General features: G+C 53.9%; 2 protein-coding genes across 5 annotated transcripts; both read left to right on the forward strand.

Annotated features, from left to right (window-relative positions):
* The first annotated feature begins 8,453 nt into the window (after positions 1-8,453).
* Lgals1 (galectin 1) lies at positions 8,454-11,795 on the forward strand. Its single transcript, XM_076556265.1, has 4 exons — positions 8,454-8,577; positions 9,807-9,886; positions 11,137-11,308; positions 11,591-11,795. The coding sequence occupies exons 1-4, from the start codon at positions 8,569-8,571 to the stop codon at positions 11,735-11,737; spliced, it is 408 nt and encodes a 135-aa protein (XP_076412380.1). The 5' UTR covers positions 8,454-8,568; the 3' UTR covers positions 11,738-11,795.
* A 6,761-nt stretch (positions 11,796-18,556) lies between these two features.
* Positions 18,557-24,336, forward strand: Nol12 (nucleolar protein 12). 4 transcript variants are annotated; one of them, XM_006979124.4, is made up of 6 exons: positions 18,557-18,720; positions 19,984-20,089; positions 20,788-20,836; positions 21,355-21,497; positions 23,555-23,652; positions 23,916-24,336. In XM_006979124.4, exons 1-6 carry the CDS (start codon positions 18,635-18,637, stop codon positions 24,082-24,084), a joined length of 651 nt encoding a protein of 216 aa, XP_006979186.2. In that variant the 5' UTR covers positions 18,557-18,634; the 3' UTR covers positions 24,085-24,336. The 4 variants fall into 4 exon arrangements, with proteins under 4 accessions (XP_006979186.2, XP_076412382.1, XP_042121414.1 ...); XM_076556267.1 differs by lacking the exon at positions 18,557-18,720 and adding an exon at positions 18,895-19,088; XM_042265480.2 differs by lacking the exon at positions 18,557-18,720 and adding an exon at positions 19,086-19,711.
* The last annotated feature ends 410 nt before the right edge of the window (positions 24,337-24,746 follow it).

Below are 24,746 nucleotides of genomic sequence, written 5' to 3' on the forward strand. Positions count from 1 at the left end.
GTGGGGAGTCCTGCCTGAGCCTGCCTCCCTGAAGTACCAACACCCCCTCCCACCCCCGCAAGAAATGATGCCTCCCCTTCTGTGTTCTCAGCACAGATGCGCTTTGACTCCTGAGCTTCTGGCAACTCTGAGACCTTAGGTGTCAGTTTGTTTCAGTCCTTTGAAAAGCCAGTGTTGGGGCAGGGGAGTTAGTGCAGTTGGTAAAATGCTTACTTTATAAGCACAAGGGTCAGAGTTTGAGCCCCAGAACCCACAAGAAAATGTCAGGGGAGGTGGAGACAGGTGGATCCTGGGGCTCACTGGCCAACCGTATAGACTATGGCTAGTGAGAGAGCCTGTCTCAAAAACTAAGTGGATGTTGCTGGAGGGGTAAACACTTGAAGGTCTCTGGCCGCCACACACGTGACCCACAGGGACATGTAGACACACAGCCAGGTGCCTGCACTGCTCTTAGGAAATAGCAGGTATGTGACGCTGAGGGCTGGGCTGGGAAGGGGGCTCAGGTAGATCAGGAGCCTCCTGTGCCTCGGGTACCAGCACCATAAAGAAAGAAGAAATGTGATGTGGACTCGGACCAGGGCAAACAGCTGATCTTTGCTTTGAACTAGAGATAGACATTTGCCCAGAAGGCTGTAGCCCCCTCCGGAGAGGATAGGAACAGGAGGGCAGTGGATGAGGTCCCTACCCTCAGGCCATCTTGCCAACCCCCTCCTTAACTTTTAGATGATATAGCATTATGTACTCCTTAAAAATCTGTCAAGACTGCAATTTCTTTGAAGGATGACTCATTCCTGACTCCCTGTCCTTGTTCTGCAGTTTATCAGAACAGATACTATGAATCCACAATCCATTTGCTTCTCCATCTCCCATGGATGATGCATTTCACACGCCGCACATGACACCAGCATTCCTCAGGGCACTGTGCAGTGATTTAGAGGTTCAACCTTCATGCAAAGTGCAGGACCTTGTCTCAAAAACACAAGGAAACTACAGCTGGAGAGAGAGCCCAGTTAAGAATGCTGTTCTTGGACAGCTCAAAAACACCTGTAACTCCAGCTGCACCGGATCTGACACTGTTCTGGCCTCTGACAGATACACATGCACATTAAAAAGAAAAAAACAATAATAACATCTTTGAAGCCCCAACAGGAGAGTGGTTTAAAAGACATGAAGGCCCAGCATGTGAGGGAAATAAGAACTCCTCTATACTTTTGTTTACATACTGTTCAGGGGAGAAAGAAAAGATACTGCTTGGCCCTTAGGAGCCACTGGGCTGACTCACCCCTAGGAATACTTGGAAATTCAGAGGAAGAAAAGCCCAGCCTACATTGTCATTTTCAAAAGTAATGGAAGGCTTGAGTCCAGCTAATATTCTATTGAGTTTGAATACAGTAAACATTAATTTCTCATTGCAGTAATTTTGCTTTTTTAAAACGACTTAAGTACTGGGCAGTGGTGGTGCATCCCTTTAATCCCAGCACTTGAGAGGCAGAGGCAGGGGGATCTGTGAGTTCAAGGCCTACAGAGGGAGTTCCATGACTACACGGAGAAACCTTGTCTCAAAAAAAAGTTTGTAAGCATTTTGCTTGTATGTGTGTGTGTATGCATGATGTGTATGCCTGGTACCCATGGAGGTGGGGAAAAGATACTGGACTCTGGAACTGGAGTTACAGGCAGCTGTGAGCCACCATGTGGGTCCTGGGAAGAAGACACACCTTGGAGGATCTCTATGCCTGTCTATGTTGAGGTTTCACTAAAGGAAAACCAACCCTGAATGTGGGCAACATCATTCCACAGGTTGGGGACCCAGACTCACAAAGGAGAAAGGAAAAGCAGAGCCCAGCATTCACCTCTGTCTGCCTGCTTGACGGCCAACACAGTGTAGCCAGCTGCCTCACACCTGCCGCCATGTCTTCCTCACCAGGACGGGCCGTTTCCCCTCAAACATCACCCTTCCTCTCCCTTTGTTCCTTACCGTGTACTCACAGCGACTAGAATCAGCACAGGAAACTGCTGTTGGAAGTGGGGCTACCGTTGTGAGAAGCCTGTGCATGTGGTTCATGGACCTTCTGAGCTGGTTTATGGGAGGAATGGAAGAGCCTGGAGCTGCTGGCTAGAGAAGGTCAGATGCTCTAAGCAGCGCTTAACGGGCCATTCTGGTCCTTTGAAGACCAGAATACAGAGAGAAAGGTGATTACTAAATACCGTGCTCACTCACAAGGTTTCAGAGCGGGATGTGAACTCCAGCAGGAACTGGGCTAAAGGCCGTGCATGTTCTATTCTAGCCAAGATCCTAGCCACATGTCCTGAAAAGTTGTATGAGGCTGTACTCGAAAGCGATGGAGTAGTTTGTTCAGAATTATCAAGGCTGCACACCATCCAAACTGTGGCATGGTTGTGGCTCCCCGTTCTTAGATCTCAAGTGAGTAAGAGCAGAAGGTTGCAGAGAAGAAGCTGGGTAGAAAGGAAACAGTTATAATGGTTCAAGAAATTAGTGCCATGACAGAGAGACAGTACTGTGCCTGAGACAAGAGGAAAGATCCCTTGGGAGCGAGACTGCAGCCTCTGAAGGAGACTCACCTTGGGAAAATGCAGTCTTGAACCAGGTGGTGGCGGCCCACACTTTTAGTCCCAACACTCAGGAGACAGAGACAGGCAGATTTCTGAGTTCGAGGCCAACCTGGTCTACAGAGGGAGTTTCAGGACAACCAAGGCTACACAGAGACTCTGTCTCAAAAAAAAAAAAAGAAAAAAAGAAAATGCAGTCTTGAAAGCGGTCTAGCTGAGACTACTGGAGGGATCCCCTGCTCAAACACCACCGCTAGGGAGGGGTTTCTAGGTCCACCCACCAAGGCACACAACACAATACGCCTGTGGCCAAGGGGCCCAGGCCATGCATCAAGCTGTCAGCAGAACTAGGCAGTGTATCTATCTCACAAGGTGCTAGTTTTTCAAGCACAAACTGCAAGTCTCCAGGTCATGGAGGTTCCAGGAAACTGCCAAGCCAGGCAATGTGTAGCAGGGTTGTTACTTGAAGCTATGAGAGTGAGGCTTCAGTTAACCAGCGCTGTAGGCTGAGAGAAGCTTCAGGCCGCAGAATTGGAGTGGGTGGGGCTACTGGAGGATGTTAGAGCCCAGGGGATGCCAGACACCTGGCAGGAAGCTTCTGGGTCGGTATTTTCTCTGATGGATTTCAGGCTTGTTTGCATCTGATCCCATGCTTCCCTGTGGGGATGGGAATGTTTACCACTGTATACTGGAAGCAACTTGCTTTTTAGTTTTTTCTAAGAGTTCATGGCTAAGGTTGTCTTGAGTCTCAGGAGAGGTTTTGGACTTTGGGCTTTCGAACAGTGTTAGAACTGTTTGGACTTCTAGAGATGGACTAAATGTCTTTTGTGATAAGAGATAAATCTGAGACTTTGGGGCCAGAGGTGAAGTGTTGTGTATTAAAGTGAAGCCTTTGAGTATCAGGTTGACGAGAATTGGGTTGTTCACCTGACTGGACTTAAAAGCACCTAGGCGACACATCTAGACGACAGGGCATACCTGTGAGGATGTTTCAAAAGAAGTCTTAACTGACGAAGCAAGCCCCATCCTGAATGTGAGAGGCACCCTCCCAGGGGCTAGAGGGAAAAAAAGGAGAACGTGAGGTGAATGCCAGCATTCATCTCTCTCTCCCGGAGTGCAGACACAACGTGACCTCTGCCCCCCACTCATCCCACTCTGCCTTCCTTGATAGGATGGACGGTTGATAACTTCAACGTAAGCTAAAACAAGCCCCTCACATGGCTTTTGTCAGGTACTTTTGCCACAGCCAAGAGAAAATTGAAATACAATGATTTCAAAGTAATGCGCTAAAGCTTAGGCCTGAGCCCTGGAGGCTGGGGCTTCTGATCAGAAGAGGACCGACCCCAGGTGGGGACCAAACTGGATGAGAAGGTGGCTGCCTGGAAAGCTGGCACAGTGGGCGGCCCCAAGGAGGTGCAGTGGGGGAGGGTACCAGCACAAGCTGGCAGAGGGTGTCAGGAGATGGAGGCAAACCTCCCCCACACACACACCCTTCTGCCCTTCATAAAGCCATTTTTGAGGTCCCTGGGTCCACGCTGTTTTCCTCAGCTCCAGCTCCCTGTGAGAGCACAGCCAAGCGCCCTCCCTCTCTAGTCTCCACATCCTTAAACTGCAATATAAGATGTGGGGGAGCAGGTCCGGCATGGCTCTCTGGGGTCCCTCCCTGCTCTGTCTTCAAGGACTCCGTGTGGGAGCCAGCTGGGTGGGTGCCGTGGATGGTACCCATGTGCTCCATGGCTCGCTTCCAGTGCTGACTGAAGAAGGTACAGGCCGCGTCAGGGCTGGGGAGGAGCTGGAGCCGGGAAGGGCCTTGCTGGCTGGGACCTGTGTGGACGAGCTAAGCCCAGATCCAAGGGCTAGGCGGCAGGACAGAATTCCAGAGGACTCTGCTGGCTGCTGCGGGACTTGATCTGAGGGAGGATCTCCAGGGCCGGGCTTTGGCATGGGGGAAGGAGAAGGGAGGAAACATCCTCAATACCTGCAACCCTCAACTCGGCCAGGAACGATTGACATCATTGCTGCTTTCTAGGGTCTGGACGTTATTCAGAACCGCCAAGGCCCTGGGCTGCAGCCCCCAAATCCATCTTGCCCCTGCCCCTCCTGCCTCTGCCTGGGATCTGGCCACAGCTGCTGTTCCCTGGGCACAAGGCACAAGTTCACCGGGTGGGCAGACACTAGGGTGAGATGATATGCTCAGATGAGGTAGGCTATGAAAGCAAGGCGCCGGGCCTTGGGCCCGACAGATAAGTGGGTGCCACCCCCACGACGCCCTGAGGACTTCAGGGAGGGCACAGAAGGGACTTTGTCTTTGTCCGCCCTGCCTTAAAAACCATAGGGCCGGTTCCAGGGGATACTAGCATCTGGCAAATCCACACAACCCAGGTGGGCGAGGTTCTGCCAGACACCGAGGAAGCTAACCTTGGAAGAGGGGACCAGGGGGGCTATAAAACCTAAACTCAGCTAGGCATAATGACTCACACCTGTTATCCCCGGCAGGCCTGCTTCAAATTCCAGACCAGCCTGGGTTACACAGTAAATTCCAGGTCAGCCTGGACTACAGAGTGAGATGGTCTCAAAACCCCCATGAGCTCCATTTTTTTAAAAAAAGGTCACCTATGACCTGAGTCCTGCCCTGCATTACCCACAGGCAGGAAAGCAGGGCTTCAGGGCCCAGTTGCCAATGGAGACGCTGAATCCGCAGGCTAGAAGCAGAAGCTGAGTCCCCAGCCCGCCCCCCCCCCCTCCCCCCCGTCAGGAGTCTGACCCTCATACCATGTTCCTCCATGGCCTGCCTGTGCAGACTGGCTAGAAGGGTCCTCCCCACTCAGTCGGTTCCTGGTGCAGGTCTTCCTACCCAGTCATGACCTGGCCGGGGCAGCTCCCAGAGCCCTGCGCTCCCAGCACCTGGGGTGGTGGCCTGGCAATTGCCTGCCTCATCTCTGGTCCTCTCCCTGGAATTCTGCCTGATGTGTCCAGTTCCTGATGTGGCAGAGGGGCACACAAGGGAAGAGTCAAGGACCTGGGTGGGGCCCTGACAGTCCCTCCCCATGACTGAAGGCTGGGGAGGCCCCACAGGAAAGATTGAAGCTTCTGTGGTTAGTCTTCCTGGTAGCTGCCTGAAGGCGGGGCTCGGGACTGATAGGCAGCCCCAACCTCACCCCAGAATTGACAGCCCTACAGGCTTCCCTCTCCTCCCATCCTGGGTGTGCTTTCCTCATCTGGAAGAAGGAGCTAGAGATTGAGCCTGGGAGGGCAAGGCAGATGGCTGGCCTGGCCTCCAGATGTGACTGACTCATGGTTCCACATCTGCATCCCTCTTCCAAGATGACAGTTTCAAAAGGACAATGGCAACATGGACTCCCTATACTCTCCATGCCCTCCCCATCCGATTCCCCAGTGGGAACTGAGAACCCCTCTGACTAACCAGAGATTTTAGGGTATTAGAGGGAGCTCTGGCAGCCAGCAGGCGGGGCTTGGCCTCTATACCAATTAAAGAGATAAACAGGTGGTAGAATGCTTGCTTGCTTAGCATGGACAAAGGCCTGCGTTCAATCCCCAACAAGACACAGACCAGGCATGATGTCACAAGCCTATAATCCCAGTACTTAGGAAGCAAGAACAGGAGGATCAGAGGTTTAAGGTATAGCAAGTTCGAGGCCAGGCTGCGCTTCATGAGACTCTCTCAAAAGAGGCTAAGAGGGTAATGGTAAAACACACAGATTTAGTCAATGTGGCCACACTGGGGAGGGGAACAGATAAAGGGATCCAGTAACCCCAAGTCTTTTTTTAGGGTGCTAATGTGTGTTGGTTTTTGAGGGGGAGCAGTTATTGCTGTATTAGCTGTCAATGTTTTATATATTTATTTATTTTTTGAGACAGGGTTTCTCTGTGTAGTCTAGGCTGTCCTGGAACTTGCTCTGTAAACCAGGCTGGCTTCGAACTCACAGAGATCCGCCTGCTTCTGCCTGCCGGGTGCTAGAATTAAAGGTCTTGCCACCACTGCCCAGCTAGCTGTTAATTTCTTTCTTTCTTTCTTTCTTTCTTTCTTTCTTTCTTTCTTTCTTTCTTTCTTTCTTTCTTTCTTTCTTTCTCTCTCTCTCTCTCTCTCTCTCTCTCTCTCTCTCTCTCTCTCTCTCTTTCTTTCTTTCTTTCTTTCGCCAGGGTCTCATGTAGCCAACAGTGGCCTTGAATTCCTAATCCTCCTGCCTCAGCCTCCCAAGGACTGGTATTACAGGCATGAGCCACCATGCATTGTAAGCTTAAATAGTGGAAGAATTGGGGCAGATAGCGAGAGGTAAGCATACTTGAGCAGACTGGCCCTGCAGGATGGTCCAAAAGAAGTCCCGTTGCGTCAGGGGACAGGCAGGTTCTCGGGAGAGGGTCACTTCCGCTCCCGGGGGTGCAGACTCACCGCAGGAACAGTTGCCCTCACGTCGGGGAGGGGCTGTCCTGTGGGGCTTTGCTATTTTTCCAGAATCCAAGGGGACGGCAGACTGGGGACCGTTACTTGTCCCTGTGCCTTTGGCTTAGAAGGAGGATGAGGTAGGTCAGGAAGGCTGAGTCAAGCAGGAATGTGAGCCAAAGGTGACAGATTCGAGACAACGCAAGAGAGGGCGGACTCATCCTTTCAGCAGCCTGGGCCCAAGGGAGGGGTCCAGGCTTTTCGGCAAGAGCAGCTCCGAAGTGCCCGTTTTACCACTTAACCCTCTGCTGGGCTCAGTGAGCCTCCTCCCGAAGTCACATCTCACTCCGTAACTGTCCGTAGCTCCCCAGGACCCTCAGGCGAAGAAGCGACAATGAAACCCTTTATCCGGCCCACAAGGCCCTTCATGATCCTTGCCTCCCACGGTCTGCTCGCACTCAAGGGGCTTGTTCCCCAGACCTGTGCTTTTCAACTCAAAGCCTTTGCTGGGTCCTTCAAGACCCCGCTTCGCATCCCAGTCTCCATCCCACCCCAGTGGGTGTCTGCGCCCTCCCCAGAGCCAGCACAGCGTTATTTAATTAGACTCCCGGTCAGATTCCATCCTAACCGTGGATTCTGAGAGCAGGGACTGGGAGGGTGGGAGGGACTCAACTTTGAATCCTCCGAGGCCGGCCCAGGGCTAGACACATAGTAGGTGCTCAGGCAAACGTCTGCTAAATGGATGGCCGTGTCTGGTCTCCAAAAGGGAGAACGAGGCCAAGGATGCAGAGCCGGCACACCCTAGGCTGCCTCTTCGGCCCAGGGATGTCAGAGCCAGGGCACTCAGAACTCTCCGCCGCAGGCCCTGCAGCGAAGTCCAAGGTATGAGCCAAGGACACCAGCGTCAGACCTGGCGCCCGGCCCAGTCTTTCTTTAGCCCTAGTGAGCAGCGGCGCTGAGCTGTAGCCACAGTCGGCGGCTTCCGGGGAAATCCCGGGTGGGGCCTGGGCTTTGTGGTCCTTCTCAGCCTTCCACCGAGGCCCACAGCCAGAGGCCCAGCCGGAGCCACACCCTGGTCTGCCAGGCTGCAGCAGCCTCTCGGAGGAGCCCTGCTCTAATTCCGTGCAGGCCTCTCCTCAACACACACACCGCCACCAGCTGCGCTGGGCCCCGGGGACTCTCTGCCTGCTGGCCCCCGGCCCCTTCCCGCCAACTCCTGAGCCTAACTCATCCCCAAACTATTTTCCACTGGCTCCCCCAATCTCTGCCACAGCACAAATCTTTTTTTAGTGGGAGGGGAGGGATGGGGAAGAATAAGGGGCGGCGCTTGGACCCCCCGAGGGCGGGGCCAAGAAGAGGTGCTCGCGGATTGGTCACCTCCGGCTCTAAAACTGGCTTTATAATCCACTACCTCCGCCTCTGGCACCGCCCCCCACCGCTGTCCTGCCATGCAATTGGCTTAGCCCGCCGGAGGGGCGGGACTCACCGGGTCCGGGCCAGCTAAAAGGGTCGTGGAGGGCTTGGGGCCCGGGTCACTCGGGTGGAGTCTTCAGACAGCTGGTGCAGCGCGTCGCAGGAACCCTCGCTTCGCTTCAGTCATGGCCTGTGTGAGTGCGAGACCCTCTACTCCAAGGTCGAGGGGATCGAGCAGAAGCAGATGGGCATAGGAAAGTGGCCGGTTTGGGAGCTGTTTCTAGTCCCAGCTGTGCGGCCTGGGGCAGGTGCCTTCTCTGATCCTCAGTAGCCACATCTGTAAAATGGGGGTGGGTGTCGTAGTCCCCCTAAAGCCTTGCGCCTCTCTGGCTTAAGAGTGTTCTGGATTTCTTCGAGTTCCCGCAGCATACTTTTATGTCTTGCAAGGCCCGATATTCTGCCACTTTGTAGTTTTCTGAGAAGTGGGAGTGGGAAGGGTGTGGCCACCTGGGGAGGGGCAAGGGGGAGGCAGGGGGACATTTTGGCCAAGGCCCCTCGCTTATTGCTTCCCTCTCCTCTCCTCTCGAGGCTCCTGGCCCCTCCCCCCCTGCAGCTGTCCCCAGTCACAGAACCAGGGCCCAGTAGCTCACCCTCTGCTCCAGAAAAACTTAAAAAAACCTCCTGGGCCCTAGATAAGCCGCAGGCCAGGCTGGGGCTCCTCGTGGTTACTGGTTAGGGGGAGGCCGAGAGAACTGCGTGCCTTTGCACAAATAGACACCCAGGCTGAGGCTCGAGTCGTCTACAAACCTTTAGGGACAGGGTTCAAATGTCAAAGAAACCCCTCGCACAAATGAACCCCTGTCTACCCACCCAATGCCCAGATATCTGCTGGGCTCTCCCCTAGCTTGCTAAATCCACGATGCTGCACTCCTGCGTAGCGGGCCCTGCCCCTCGGCTTCTCCACCCCAGTCTGTGTGTGCCCTCTGGGCAGAGAAGAGAGCCCTGAGGGGAATTAGAGAGGCCCCAGGCTGCTTTCTCTCTCCCGGAGGAGCCACCGACATTTCTATCCAGCTGGATGAGGACTTTGGAGGTCACACTCCATCATCCCCTCCACTCCAAGTAAAAAAAATTCTCCAAGCTGACCATGGGTGAATCTTCTAGGCTCTGTCCTGTAGGACAGCCCTAAGTTTCAAATTAGCAGACCCTGCTGGGAATGGAGACTGTCCCTAACCACAGGGACAACCCAGACTAGAACTTACACCTTGTCCCGCCCGCCCCACCCCACCCTCTAGGCTTCCCCTAGGGCTGGTCAGGATACCCAGGGTGGGAATGACCCCATGCCCACACCCCAGGCCACTGCAGGGAGCTGAGGCCCATGTCCTAACTCGGCCCTAACTGCAGCTAGGTGGTCTTGTCTACGCAGGGTCTGGTCGCAAGCAACCTGAATCTCAAACCTGGGGAGTGTCTCAGAGTTCGGGGCGAGGTGGCCCCCGAAGCCAAGAGGTGAGAATGGAGTGTGGGGGGGGGATGGCGGTGGCAGAGGCGGGGTTCGCAGGCCGTGGGTCCTGAGGCTGGGGATGGGCGTGGCCGGCCATAGCCGCTTCTCCCCAGCCCGTCGGGGGTTAATGGCCAGCTGCAGATGCTGCGTTTTCTGGGTGACTCACTTCCTCGCTGGGTCTGGTCCACCTCACCGTGGTCTCCCCTCCCCTCCCGCCCCCTCTCTCCGGGATGGAGTTTCTTAAACTAAAACCAGCTGCTGCCGCAAGAGCTACCCCGGCTTGTCCCCCCCCCCTTCCGCCTGGGGTGTATGGGGGGGGGTGCAGTGAGGGAGGGGTCACCCACGTGCCAGCTGCCTGCGGGGGCCCTACGGGGCTCAGTCTTTTCTTTCAATGCTTCCCTCTCAGTGCCGTCGCCTATTTTCTCAGCAGCCATGTGACCTCAGACCAGCCACCCAAGCTCGGGAAGTCTACCAAAGACGTTTTTTTTTTCTTTTCTTCTGGGAAGGCAGGGTCTCAGGGTTTCACTCCGTAGCCCTGGCTAGCACGGAATTTACCATTGACTACCAGGTTAGCCTCCACGGAGTCCCACATGTCTCTGCCTCCCGAGTGCGGGGATTGAAAGTGTGCACCTCCACCCGCCCCACCCGGAAGAGCCTGGGTTTCCTAATAAAGCCAGAGGGAAAGTTGTGGTGTGGAGAAAGCCAGGGGCCAGATTTATCAAGGCAGCTGGCTGAGCGTCTGGGTCCTCTTTTCTCTTTTCTCTTTCTTCCTACCAGACCTCGGTGGCAAGTACTGCTAACCAGGCTCCAGGCAACAAATCCAATCCCAGGTTATTATTTGCATTTTTACTCCAAATGATGGAGCATCTGCGGCGTGTCCTGGTCTGTGCCGGGCACCAGGGACTCGGGTACACGAGACAGGACAGCATCTGGAGGGTCTCCCCCCCCACCCTTGACTGAAGGGGCTGACCCCAGTTAATATCTGGGAGAGAGATCCCTTCAGGGCAGCCCTCCATGGTACAGACGGGAAAGAAACCGCGGCTCAGAGAGGAGTGGCGGGGTCTAACTCAGCTCACACAGAGAGGCCAGAACGAGAATCCAGGTTCCTGGTCTTCCTGTTGACCAATGGTCTTCCCGTTGACCGGGTTTGAACAAGGTGCATGAATGGCCAGCGGCTGATGTTGCATTTTCTCCTCCGTGAGCTCTGGGTCTAGAGCTAGCCAGCCTGGCCTCAAGCCTGCCTGTCACTCCCTAGCTTCGTGCTGAACCTGGGGAAAGACAAAGACAACCTGTGCCTGCACTTCAACCCCCGCTTCAACGCCCACGGGGACTCGAACACCATCGTGTGCAACAGCAAAGATGGTGGAGCCTGGGGGACTGAGCACCGAGAGCCTGCCTTCCCCTTCCAGCCTGGGAGCACCGTAGAGGTGGGCAGGACCGGGGCCGGGTGGGCGGGGCCCGGGGCCGGGTGGGCGGGGCCCGGGGCCGGGTGGGCGGGGCCCGGGGCCGGGTGGGCGGGCCCGGGCCCCGGGTGGGCGGGGCCGTGGTGGCTTCAGTGTGCAGAGGCAGGCTTGCCCCATCCTGGCTGTGCGATTACCAGCGTCCTGGCGCCCTGAACCTGATGGGACTCACCCGTGTAGGAGCTGCTGCTGCCGTCCAGGCTCTGAGCCGCTCCAGGGTGTCGCTCACTGCCCTTCTCCGCCCACCAGGTGTGCGTCACCTTTGACCAGGCCGACCTGACCATCAAGCTGCCCGATGGACATGAGTTCAAGTTCCCCAACCGCCTCAACATGGAGGCCATCAACTACATGGCGGCAGATGGCGACTTCAAGATCAAGTGTGTGTCCTTTGAGTGAAGCCGGCCGGCCCGTAGGCCTCAATAAAGGCAGCTGCCTCGGCCTCCCACAACCCAGACCTTCATGTGACAGTGTTTGTGTGTGTCTGTGTGAACGGGCCTGCTCCATTTTCACTTCCGTTCACTCCTCATGAGCCCCTTTTGGTCCCAGTGGCCTCTCCTCTGCCCCCATTCTCCAGGCCCAGCAGAGCCCAGCACATAGAGGGCTTAGTGAGCACAGAGTGTGAACCAGTCTCACGGTGACAGGGACAGAACAGGGGGAGGTAGAGGAGGGATGAACAGGACCTCACTTACCTTCCCGAGGGCCAGAAAGCCACCGGGCACATACTTGACACCTAGGAGGCTAGGGCGGGCAGATCACCAAGTGTTCGAGACCAGTCTGGACTAGTTATTGAGATCAGGCCAGCCCGGGCTACATGGTGGAGTCAGCTGGGACTCGTGTGCAGTCCCACGCTACTAAGTACTTGGGAGACTGAGGCAAGATGATCACTTCGGACTAGCTTGGGCAACATAGCAAGACCTCGTGTAGAACAGGGCAGTAAGGCAAGAGACTAGAGGCTGTTGCTACAGCCTGTGCTTATTAGCTGATCTGAGTCTTGGTTTATCATTTCTCCACAGGGGATGATACACAATTCACATGAGGGCTGTTGTGTAGTTAAATGAGATCTTAAGGAGGAGGCCAAGTCCTGCTTGGGCACGTCATGGTCAATGCCCTGTAGTTTCTGGTCTCTTATACTACTTTTGTTTGTTTGTTTGTTTGTTTGTTTGTTTATTTATTTATTTATTTTTGAGACAGGGTTTCTCTGTGTAGCTCTGGCTGTCCTGGATCTCACTCTGTAGACCAGGTTGGCCTTGAACTCGCAGAGATCCACCTGCCTCTGCTTCCCAAGTACTGGGATTAAAGGCGTGCGGCGGTGGTGGTGGCGGCGCCGCCGCCGCCACCACCACCACCACCACCACCACCACCACCTGGCTCTTACTGCCTTTTTATGCTTACCAATGTGAAGGGACAAAATGACTCCTCAGTAGCTGAGCACGTGGGGAAGCAGAGTTTCCTAGCTTCATGATCCTCAGCCACATGGCTACTCTCCTGGAGTCCAAGGGCAGCTAGAAGCCTAGGCTAGAAGCTGGTGACACTGTGGCCCTGGACAGGTCCCCTCCCAAACAATGGGAACCTAGGCTAGGGTCGCAGCCCTTTAATGTGGTTGAGGGCTCTCAGTGGGGCCCTTCATGGACATGGGGCAAAGAATGGGGTTGGGAGGCAGGCAGCTTGCTAGGCTGGCAGAGACAGGTATGCCTGCCACTGTGTGCTCACTCTTGGCTTCCACAGGCAGGTGTCTTCCCAACACTCCGCCCAGGTTCACCTCCCTTGGGATTGCTGTTCTTAGCTGAGCCTTGTCCCACTCAGCACAAGTAACTGCAATAGATCCAGGGGCCACCATTGTCCACCCCCAACACACACACACACACACACACACACACACACACACACACACACACATTCTTCCCAGGAAACAGCTGAAGGAACTGAGCCAAGGTTCTGGAAGGCTTCAAATATGAACCTTATTAGGCTCTCTGAAATCCGGGGTATAATATCCTGAAGCTGGGGGCAGGCACACGTGAGAGCTGCAATCTCCAGGACATCTGGCTGAGTCTCTTGCATCCCCTAGCCTCAGTTTCCCCATCCATAGCAGGATGGAAGAGTTCTCATGTTGGTGGGTCCCCTGGGATTCAGCAAGGGGGGCACCCTTGGAAGAAGGCCAAAGATAACGGAATGCACAATGCACGTGCTTTGGGCTCCCATGAGACACGTCCCTTCTCTGAGGCTCCCCAGCGGCCTCTAGAGAGAAAGCTTTGGAAGTGTGGCTGTGGAGGAGGCGCCCTCTGCTGGGCTTCAAAGAAAATGTCCCTTAGACTGTCTTCCTGTCTTCACAATTCACCACCATAGGGTCTCCCCACAGGAGTTACGTACTAGCTAGCCTCTGGCAAGGGATGACGGCAGGGCAGAGGAGAGAGCCCTGAGGTAGAGAAGGAGAGAGACCACTGGGCATGGAATCAGAGAGACCCTAATTCGAATACCAATTCCCCTGCTGTGTGTTCTTGAACCCACTACACCGAATCGCTGTGGCTCAGGATCCCCTTCTGTCGCACTGAGTTAACAGTGGTGTATACTCTGGTTGCTGAGATTCACTGGAGTGGTGAATAGAGATGTGTGGTGCCTGGCACCTTTGAAAATGCCGGTCCCCTTCACCCCCTTTAAGGCTCAGGATTTCCCGGGAGCCTAGCAAACCAATCTAGAGAAGTTAAAAAGACACTTTAGGCCACTGGTGCCAACCTCAGCACACACCCACCCCTCTGCCCAGCAGGCCTCAGGCTCCCTGTGGAGGGAGCCAAGGATGATCTTGAAGGTCTGAGCCTCTTGCCTTTGCCTCCCGACTGATGATGGATCAGCGCTGGACTGTGTAGCAGGCTGTAGCTAACTGTCTTCCCGTGAAATGGGAGTCAGCCCTCCACACAGAGAGTAAAAATAGCTGAAGAAACAGCCGCTGCCTTTGTCTTCTCCCTGCTTCCCATGCGGCCTCCCCTGCTGCCTCTGGCGCTCAGTCGATACACAGTAAATAATTGCAAGCAGAAATCTAGCCAATTCCAGTGGAGTGTGGGACAGCCGCTGACAAAGGGTGGCGTATTTCACTCTCCCTGGGGAGCTAGCTGTCACGGAGGTATCATGGCCCCCCAGGCCCATAGCTGGATTGAGGGAGGGGCAGTCCTGCAGAGCTCTCTCCTGAGCCCCCCAGCCAGCAGCCATCTCATCCCTGTCTCTGGAACACCCAAGAAGCCTGGAAGGGTGGGTAGGACCGCACTGTGTGCAGGGCAGTGGCTCTGGTCCAGTCACGGTCCCTCTTTAAGCCTCCTCATCTGTATAGCAGGGATCAAAACTGTACTGACCTGACATGGAAGGCTGTAAGGATCACCAAGGGGTGAGGCTGGAGAGATGGTTTAGTGATTAAGAGCACTTACTGCTCTCCCAGAGGACCTGGGGTGAGTTCCCAGCACCTACACGGCAGTTCATAACCATCTGCAACTGTCTGTAACTCCAGTTCCAGAGGATCCAAGTATCCAACTGTTAATTGTTTGTTTTTTTGTTTGTTTGTTTTTTGTTTTTTACTCTGTACTCTTTTTGGCTCTTTTGGGGGCCTACCACCCAAATCACATGGAGTTTTATTCTTTCTTATGAATGCCTGGCCTTAGCTTGGCTTGTTTCTATCCAGCTTTTCTTTTCTTTTTTTTTTGTTTTTGTTTTGAAACAGGGTTTCTCTGTGTAGCCTTGGCTGTCCTAGAACTCACTCTGTAGACCAGGCTGGCCTTGAACTCACAGAGATCCACCTGCCTCTGCCTCCCAAGTGCAGGGATTAAAGGTGTGCACCACTACCACCCAGCTAGCCAGCTTTTCTTAAATTATCCCATCTATCTTTTGTCTCTGGGCTTTTGTGTTTCTCTCTTCTGTATACTTTTCTTTACTTCTTACTCCATGGCTGGCCCCTTGCTTCCTCCTCTCCTCGTTCCTTGATCTTGGTCCTCCCAGATTTCTCCTCCTATTTATTCTCTCTGTCTGCCAGCCCCACCTATCCCTTCTCCTGCCTTGCTCTTTATTAGATCATGAAGTGTTTTAGACAGGCAAAGTAACACAGCTTCACAGAGTGAAACAAATGCAACATAAAAGAATGCAACACATCTTTGCATCATTAAACACATGTTCCACAGCATAAACAAATCTAACACATCAACTAATATTCTACAACATCTAACACTCTCTTCTGACCTCTTCAGGCAAAACCCCATATAAGTAAAATAAATTACAAATAATAGTAATTAAAAAATTGCACAGACTGGCAGCTAGCTGGTGCACACCTTTAATCCCTCACTCGGTAGCCAGAGCTCTGTGAGTTTGAGTTTGAGGCCAGTCTGGTTTGTTTGTTTGTTTATTTATTTATTTATTTATTTATTTATGTTTTTTTTTTCCGAGACAGGGTTTCTCTGTGTAGCTTTGTGCCTTTCCTGGAACTCACTTGGTAGCCCAGGCTGGCCTGGAACTCACAGAGATCCGCCTGCCTCTGCCTCCCGAGTGCTGGGATTAAAGGCATGTGCCACCACCGCCCGGCCAGTCTGGTTTATATAGTGAGTTCCAGGACAGCCAGGGCTATGTAGAGAGACTCTGTCTGGAAAAAAAAAAAAAAAAAAAAAAAGGAGCACAGGCCCCAGCCTCCGCCCAGAAGTGAATGATCTACAGACGGGGGTGGGGGGTGGGGTGGGGTGGTGGAGTCTGAGAAACCGCTGGCCAGAGAAGCAGCTCTGACTTACCAAGTCAGGCCACAGAGCTTGTGTTTAGTCCACAGCCACAGGGGAGGAGGGAGCAGCCAGTGGTAGCCCCTCAGCAGAAGGTAGCTCTCTGCTTCTTCAGGAGGCACAATGTGGCCTCTACCCAGATGGGAGATGCCATGGGTGACGGGAGGGGTTGGCCCTAAGGGAGCAGAAGTGACCACTCAGAAGCACATCTGTCTAGTACCCTGAAGCCTTTTTCTCTAGGCATGATCTCAGGTAGCCCAGGCTGGACTCTAGCTTTGTATGTATTGGAGGATGACCTTGATCTCCCAATCCTCCTGTCTCCACATACTAGGATTACAGAATGTGTCACCATGCCCAGTTTGGGGACTCCCCACTTTGAAGACAACTTCTTCTCAGCATCCAACATGGAGTCCCCAAGTGGGGGACCCTTATGGGAGGAATCCGACATCTATGGGGTGTCATGCCTACTGTAAGTGAGGCTCCTTCCAAAAATCATCCTTACAGTCTGCATCCTGCCTTTCTAAAGCAGACACCTTAGCTCCTGGGGGAGTGGCCAGGGAGCTGGGAAGGGACAACAAAGACAGAGCATCAGGCTCATGTTTGAGCTCAGTCCTCTTCCTCCCTCTTGTTTTGTTTTGTTTTTGTTTTTGCTTTTTGAGACAGGGTTTCTCTGTGTAGCTGGCTGTTCTAGAACTCACCCGGAAGACCAGGCTGGCCTCGAACTCACAGAGATCCGCCTGGCTCTGCCTCCTGAGTACTGGAATTAAAGGTGTGTGCCACCACACCCAGCGAGCACAGTCCTTTCTTAAGTGACAGCTTGCCTCTCTGTGTGCCTGGCCCACGGTAGGCATTCACTACTGGCTCTCTGGGCTTCTGTCTGGATGAGGACTGGATCCTAAGAGCCTGGTTTTTGTCTGTTACCCTGTGTTTCATCACCTGCTCTGGGCCCCTCCCCGCCCTCCACATTGCTGGAGACAATCCTGGCCTCCTGCAACGTCCCGAGCTTCTCCTTCCGGCAGAGGCTTCATCCCCTGCACTATGGTGATCACAGACTTGACCACAGGGTCAGTCCGTACAGCCAAGAGCATCAGCCACGTCTTCAGCACCCAGCACAGGGCTTGACAGGACCCAACGCACATAGCCTTGAGAATGGGGGAAGTCTACTGGATAACGGAGTCGCTAAGACCCCTGTCCGGTGTTACTTACCCAATGCTTCAAATTCAAACCCTTGTGGTGGTTAGCAGAAGGCGTGTTGTTAAACTCCCTTTCCATACTTGGGGAAACTGAGGCACATAGCTGGATGTGGCTTGTGCACCACACCTGAGTGTGGCCAAGCACTGTGTGACACACTCCTGACACCACTCACTCATCCCACCACGGTCATGGGTCTCAAAGTGTGTTGCCTGCAGGAGCAGTATTCGGGGCCATCCGAGAATGTGCTGGAAATGGATATTCTGTCCAAATGTGCTGAACCACAAGCCCTGGATCTGGATTTCAGCAAGCCTGCTAGGACGTCTAGTGCACACCAAAGTTCTAGGACCACTGCTTTGCAATAACCCTGCAAAGTCCCTACAATCATCTGTACTTTATAGATAGGTAAGTGAGGCACAAAGAAAAAGGCAGTGGGGGGTGGAGCAGCAATGTTGAGATGGCTCAATAGCTAAAGCTCTGACTTATCTTGCAGAGGACCTGGGTTTGATTCCCAGCACTCACGCGGTAACTCACAACCATCTGTAACTCTACGTGCAGGGGATCTGATACCCTCTTCTGGACTTGCAAGTACATCACTCATGTGGTACACATAAATTCACTCAGGTGGTTGTTTGTTCTTTTTAAAAAAAAATTTTTTTTTTGAGACAGGGTCTTTCTTTTATGCATTTCTGCTCGGGCTGACCTGGAACTTATAATGTAGACCAGGCCTGCCTCGAACTCATAGACATCTGCCTGCCAATTGCTGGGGTTAAAGGTGTGTGTCACCACCGCCTTGTTGTTTTAATCTTAAAAAAGCAAAAAAAGGCAGTCGCTCCACGGCCACGCAGCCGGTAGATGAGTACCAGTATTTGAATTCAAGTAGTTTCCCTCGCTCATGGAAATCACCAAAGAGTTGATATCAGAACTCAATTAGGATCAGTTTTGTTTTGTTTGGTTTTGGTTTTTTCGAGACAGGGTTTCTCTGTAGATCAGGCTGGCCTCGAACTCACAGAGATCCTCCTGCCTCTACTGGGATTAAAGGCGTGCGCCACTACCGCCCGTCTAGGACCAGTAGTTTTCAGTCATTCATGAAAAACTCCATAATGTGCGCCTGTTAGGGCCAGGCTAGGTGATGGAATCGGGGAGCCGAGTTCTCACTGAAGCCATTCTGGGAGACTCGGTCAGAAGACCTGACGCAAAGCTGCGCGAGACAGGATGGGAGGCTCCTTTAAAAGGCGGAGACAAGTCGGCGGAACCGTGGAACCAGGCCACTAAGCGCGCTCTTCCGGAAACCTGAAACTGTTACACTCGGAAGTGTTTTAGGCTAGCGGCAGCCACGCTACCGGAAGCTAGCTTCCCAGTTATGGGCCGCAACAAGAAGAAGAAGAAGCGAGATGGAGATGACCGGCGGCCCCGGCTCGTCCTCAACTTCGATGAAGAGAAGCGGCGGTGAGTGGCAGGGTCGAACCGGATTCCCGTCGGGCTGCCGGGAGAGGCCTGGCCAGGCCCAGGGCGCGCACGTTCACGCAGAGAGTCCTTCCGGCCCCGCCCCTGGACCTCCCGCTTTCCCCGCCTGGTGGGGTGGAGTCGCCCGCTCTCCCCTCGCAGGTTCTGGGGTGCGCAGGGCTGTGCAGCCCGGTCCATGGCCCCTCCACACCGCCGGTTCCCGGTCGTCGTTGACGACGAACGACGAGCGAATGGGATGAGAGCGGTTTATGTTCATTCATTAACTCATCCTACTGGGTCCCAACCAAGCTTGGGACCCGGAGGCTGAGCCTCGGCGCTGGGGTGTCACCGTGGACAAATGGCACGCTGTAGTGAGTCTGCGAAAGCTCTCATGCAGCGCACCAAAGGGGAACTGCAATGGCCAGGCCTGGCGGTGTAGACCTGTGGTCTTAGCCACTCGGGATGCTGAGGCAGGGGGATTGCAAAGTCAAGGGCTACAGAGAGAGTTCAAGACCCAAGCCTGGGCGATTTATAGAGTCCCTGTCTCCAAAGCAATGTAAACTAGTTAGTTTAGGTTTAACCCTCCAGTACAACAGCAAAACCGGCTACAGAGCGGGGATCAGATAGGAGGAGGAAGAAGAGTCGGGAAGGTGGGGGGGCCACCCCAAGGTCCCACCCCACCGGTGGGCTTAGGGGTCAGATGTCATTGAGGACTGGGTGTTGGTTGGTTCAATGAAAGAGTTTTGGGGATCTGGGTGAAGGCGTTCTTGGAAAGCACTACTGGAGTGACACCTACCATTTTGGAAGCAGCCCCCACTCGCTCCGGCTCTGCCACCTCATGTGTCCCCACCAAGGGGGAAGAAACACAGGTGGAGTAGGTGCCCTGCAGAAAGAAGCCTGGGAAAAAGCAGCCTTCCGTCGCACATTGTATGGCGATGTTGTGGTCAATGATGGAGCGTGTAATGAGGCTGGTCCCTTACAGCGTCGGTGTGTGGTAGGTTATACCACCTAGGGATTATATGTAAGCACACTGTGATGGTCTAGCCAGGACTAGCAACACGTTTCTTGTAAGGTCCCCTTGTCATTGAATGCCTCCTAACCGTGTTCTCTGTGACCTTGGGTGAGCACCCTGGTTTCCCGCAGTGTCCTTATCTGTCAAATGAGGACAAGCAGTGGAGAGCATAGAATGGGTTAGTGGGTGGGATAGGAGCCTGGCTCTTCTCTCCTCATGGCTCCTCCTGACTCTCCCCGGCTTCCTTCCTGCAGGGAGTACCTGACAGGCTTCCACAAACGGAAGGTGGAGCGGAAGAAGGCGGCCATCGAGGAGATAAAGCACCGACTGAAGCAGGAGCAGAAGAAGCTCCGGGAAGAGGTGAGGTGCGGAGGGGGGGCGGGGTTTGGAGGGGTGGGGGGCCCAACTCCCAGGGGAGGGGCAGCCAGCGTTGAATAGGTCTGATGGAGGCAGCTACGGGGCAGAGCAGAGGGTGTGTGAGATGGCTGGTGCTGTCTGCACAGGTAGACACCGGGGTGTGTGTGTATGTGTGTGTGTGTGTGTGTGTGTGTGTGTGTGTGTGTGAGAAGGATGAGTCTCCTCTTGAGTTTGCTCTAGGAACCATGGTCCCACACCATGGAAGCGAACGGGGCTGTTGCCTGTTGAACTGAACAGCCGTTCTCACTGTGTGCCTTCCCGTTTTGGTGTCTTTTTCTCTGACCATGATAAAAGGAAAAACAACTCTTGACAAAGGCAGCTCAGGGGAATAAGGGTTTATTCTGGCCTTCAGCTCAAGGGCACAGTCCCTTGTGGCAGGCGGATCAAGGCGGCGGGAGCTTGAATCAGCTGGTCCCATCACATCCGGGATCAGGAAGCAGAGTGATGAAGGCCGTTCAGCTCTCTTTCTCTAACTAATATAGCCCAGGATCCCAGCCAGGGAATGGCACCGCCCAGAGTGGGCGGGTCTTCCCACCTCAAGATAACATCCCATAGGTGTGCTCAGAGGCCCATCTCCCAGGCCATCCCAGATTCTGTCAGGTTAACAATGAACACCATCACCATCTTCCTTTCGACTTCAGCGCCACCAGGAATACCTGAAGATGCTGGCAGAAAGAGAGGAGGCGCTAGGTGAGTCCCCACCGAGGTCTTGTGTGGAGAGCGTCCCATGAGCCTGGGCTTCTGTGTCCCCTGGTGGCGATAAGGGAGACTGGGGAGAAAGCTGGATGCGGGGTGATTTTTGTTAGCCGTAGAGATCTTGGTGGTGATGTAGGGGCCAAGCATGGTCGAAGTGCAAGTGGACCAGGGTCCAGGGGACCCAAACCATGCGGTACACTGAGGCTGAGCAGAGAGCCTGGGCATGGGACAGCTCTTGCCGTCCCTCAGTTTCTCCAAAGCAGGGACGAGCTGGGAGCATAAGGGACGAGAGGATAAGTCATTTCCAGCACTTACCTGTGGGTGGGACGCGGGACCACTCTGTAGATGCAGAAACAGTGGGGCGGGAGGGGGGTGGGTGGGATGTAAGGAAAGAATATGGCGGGCTCTAGAAAAGCACTCGGCGTGCCAGTCCCCGTCCCTGCAGGGCTGGGAGGGAGCTGCGGCCTGGTGGCGGAGCCAGGGCTGAAGGCTGGTCTGGGCTCACCTTGCAGAGGAGGCGGATGAGCTGGAGCGGCTGGTGACAGCAAAGACCGAGTCCGTGCAGTACGACCACCCCAATCACACAGTTACCGTGACCACCATCAGTGACCTGGACCTCTCAGGGGCCCGGCTGCTAGGTCTGCCCCTGCCTGAGGTAGGTCCCAGGACAGCCCTGAGGAAGAAGCGGTAGATTGGTCTGTGGGGGCTGCTCCTGGAAGTGTGTCCCTGGCAGCTCTCTTGAATGGCTCAGCCCATCAGTCAGTTGAGTGTTGCCTGGATACAGGGGCCAGTAACTGAGGATGCAGGGGTGAGGCCCTTGGTACTGAGCTCAACCTTACTTAGTAAGTGCTCAGCAGACCACCTAGATGGACCCCAGCCTGTGTGACAAGCAGCGTACTATGGCGTGTGTGTGTGTGCAGGGACAATGAGGTTGCAGTGTGGGCTGTGCATCCTCAGTCACTTGTTCACTAATTGAGAACAGCAGCAGCCCGGTAAGGGACCAAAGCTCCTGCTCCACTTAAAGCTGTGCCTGAGGCTTGTGTAGGAAAATCTAGAACAGGCTCCCTTCAGGTCTGCAGTGCTCAAGTCTTTTGAATAAAACGCTGTGACATTTACATGGAACCTGGGCAGGTCCTCCCCTGTCCTTTAAATCATTCCCCAGTTACTTAGAAAGCTGAATGCCAGGCCAGTGAGAGAGCTTGGGGGTGAAGGTGCTTCCACGTCCTGAGTTCCACAGCTGGCTCCTACAGCTTATCCTCTGACCTCCTGTACACATCACACACACACACACCCCAACACATGTACACTAAATAATACAAAAACAAAATCTGAATTCCCTGGAAGTCCTGTCTGAGTTGTTGTTACAGGGCAGTGTTCAAAGAGTAACGTGAGTCTGGGTCCTGGAAAGATGGCTCAGCGGTTAAGAACACTTTCTGCTCTTAGAGAAGACCCAGGTTCAATTCCCAGCACCCACATGGTGGCTCACAACCGTCTATAATTCCAGTTCCAGGGCATCTGACACTTCTGACCTCTGCAAGCACCAGGCATGCACGCGGTGTATAGATATACATGCAAGCTTTGTGTTCATACACATCAAATAGATGTAAAAATCGAAAACAAACAAAAAAGACAAATCTATACTCAGCACAGACACCATGTTTCCTTCCAGATGTTTTCTTTTCATTCTGCAGCTGGTCGACTCCAACTGCCCAGAGAGTTAGAGTATAAAGTGCATTTCTGGGCTGAGGATGCAGCCTGCTCAGAATGTGAGACCTTAGGTCCAATCCCCAACATCACAAAAACAGCAGAACACAGTCCTACACATTTCCAGGCACGGGAGCACACGAGGGCGTGAAGGCAGGAGAGTCATTAGTTCAAGCCCAGCCTGGGCCCCTCTCTCAAAGGGGAAAAGTTCCCGCTCTGTGCTGCAGTGTCTACATCCTGGGAAGCCACGGCCGGACTAACTCCCGATTACCTCCTTTATGCTCGTCCTTCCTTAAGGCTTGACATTGTGTCTTGTTATCTTGCTGATGTCGCTCTTGGTGAATGACTCGCTCACTACTTCATGCTTAACTAGCTTTTTTTTTTTTTTTTTAAGGTTTATTTATTATGCATACAGTGTTCTGCCTGCACATATGCTTGCATGCCAGAAGAGGGCACCAGATCTCACTATAGATGGTTGTGAGTCATCATGTGGTTCTTTGGAAGAGCAGCCAGTGCTCTTAACCCCTGAGCCATCTCTCCAGCCCCTTAACTAGCTTTTTTTTTTTTTTGGTTTTTTGAGACAGGGTTTCTCTGTGTAGTTTTGCGCCTTTCCTGAAACTCACTTGGTAGCCCAGGCTGGCCTTGAACTCACAGAGATCCGCCTACCTCTGCCTCCTGAGTGCTGGGATTAAAGGCGTGCGCCACCACCGCCCGGCTAACTAGCTTTTTTATACAGCCCAGGAATCCATGCTTAAGGAATGATGCCACCCAGTGTGGGCTTGGTCTTTCCCATAGACCAATTTGATCTAGGCAGTTTCTCAAATGGGGCTTCTCTCAGATGACTCTAGAATGTGTCCAGTTGACAATTAAGGCTGAACAGGACAGACATACACAGTGTACTCTGCACAGAGCCTTCTCTGAGCCCTCATCAGGCCTTTCAGGTCAGGTTAGGACTGCTCAGCATGACTATCCACACCCTGTAACAGTCCCTGTCCTTTGTTTCTCTAGCAAGGGGACCTGGATGGTTCCCAGGAGGAGGTGTCATCCATGGAGAAGCCAACAAAAGCCTTGCCCAGGAAGTCCAAAGATCCCCTGCTATCTCAGCGGTGAGCTCTGGCTTGTAGTTGCTGGGTCCTGTCTGGCAGTAGTGGCTAGGCATGTGGAGCTACCCTACCCTGGAGGTTTGGGGGTGGGGGTGGGGGGGTGTCAGGCTCTGTGGAGCCAGACCAGGCAGAGTTTGCAATGTGTTTGGACCTTGTCCCAGCTTCTCACCCGTGAGTCCAGTGATCACTCCCCAGCCTCCCGCCCTTGCCTGAGTCTCAAGGGGAAGCCAAGGCCCTGGCCTCACCTGCCTCCATTTTCCCCGTAGCATCTCCTCCCTCACAGCCACACTGCACGCACACAGTCGGAAGAAGGTGAAGAGGAAACACCCTCGGCGGGCCCAGGACTCCACCAAGAAACCACCCAGTGCCACACGTACCAGCAAGACTCAGCGCCGCCGCCGGATGACCGGAAAAGCCAGGCACAGCGGGGAGTGAGCCCTTGAGAAGCCGCCCGTGGCTCCCCAGCCACAGTCCTGGCTGTCACCCGGCCATGCCGAGGGGTAACAGCAGCCTAAGCCTGGAAACAGGACTTCTCCAGCCTGGGGCCATCCTTGCTTGGGAACCACCCTGGGCTTTGAGCCGGGAAGGAATGGGCTTCCTAGAGCCCTGGCCCCAGGAGCCTGCAGAGAGTGTCAGGGTTTCTTCACACGTGTACGTCCACCGGGACTCAACAGTCTTTGAAACTCCTCACGTGTGTGCTTGTGATTTGTCCTGGCTTTGATGCCATGCTCCACAGTTGACTTCTGGGGTGGTGGGAATGGTCAGGGGTCCGTCTTCCACCTCTAGGTTTTTCTGAGGGTATTATAAAGTCATGTATCTGGGTCCCCAGTCATAGCTGGAGACCGGCATGTCCCTATGGAATCCAGAGCTGTGGCCAGCTGTGGTGGTATATGGTAATTAATGAAGCATCAAGGAGGCTGAGGCAGGAGACTCAATTCACTGTCATCTTCAGCTCCATAGGGAGTTTATGCCATCTTGGACCGGCTCTCAGGTAGTATCTGAAGACTGAGGGCTGGAGTCAGAAGGTCCGTCCCATTCAAGGATGGGAAGCTTAAAGCCAGGTGGTGGTGGCGCACGCCTTTAATCCCAGTACTCGG

The sequence above is a fragment of the Peromyscus maniculatus genome, chromosome 20 (genome assembly GCF_049852395.1).
Source record: "Peromyscus maniculatus bairdii isolate BWxNUB_F1_BW_parent chromosome 20, HU_Pman_BW_mat_3.1, whole genome shotgun sequence".
NCBI classification, from domain to species: domain Eukaryota; kingdom Metazoa; phylum Chordata; class Mammalia; order Rodentia; family Cricetidae; genus Peromyscus; species Peromyscus maniculatus.

Bases quoted from the DNA above. Each gene is read 5' to 3' on its own strand.
- Lgals1 (XM_076556265.1), top strand. The intron at 9,887-11,136 runs GTGAGAATGGAG...GTCACTCCCTAG, and splicing joins GTGGCCCCCGAAGCCAAGAG to CTTCGTGCTGAACCTGGGGA. The intron at 11,309-11,590 runs GTGGGCAGGACC...TCCGCCCACCAG, and splicing joins AGCCTGGGAGCACCGTAGAG to GTGTGCGTCACCTTTGACCA.
- Nol12 (XM_006979124.4), top strand. From the start codon at position 18,635: ATGGGCCGCAACAAGAAGAAGAAGAAGCGAGATGGAGATGACCGGCGG. The intron at 18,721-19,983 runs GTGAGTGGCAGG...TCCTTCCTGCAG, and splicing joins TTCGATGAAGAGAAGCGGCG to GGAGTACCTGACAGGCTTCC. The intron at 23,653-23,915 runs GTGAGCTCTGGC...TTTTCCCCGTAG, and splicing joins GATCCCCTGCTATCTCAGCG to CATCTCCTCCCTCACAGCCA.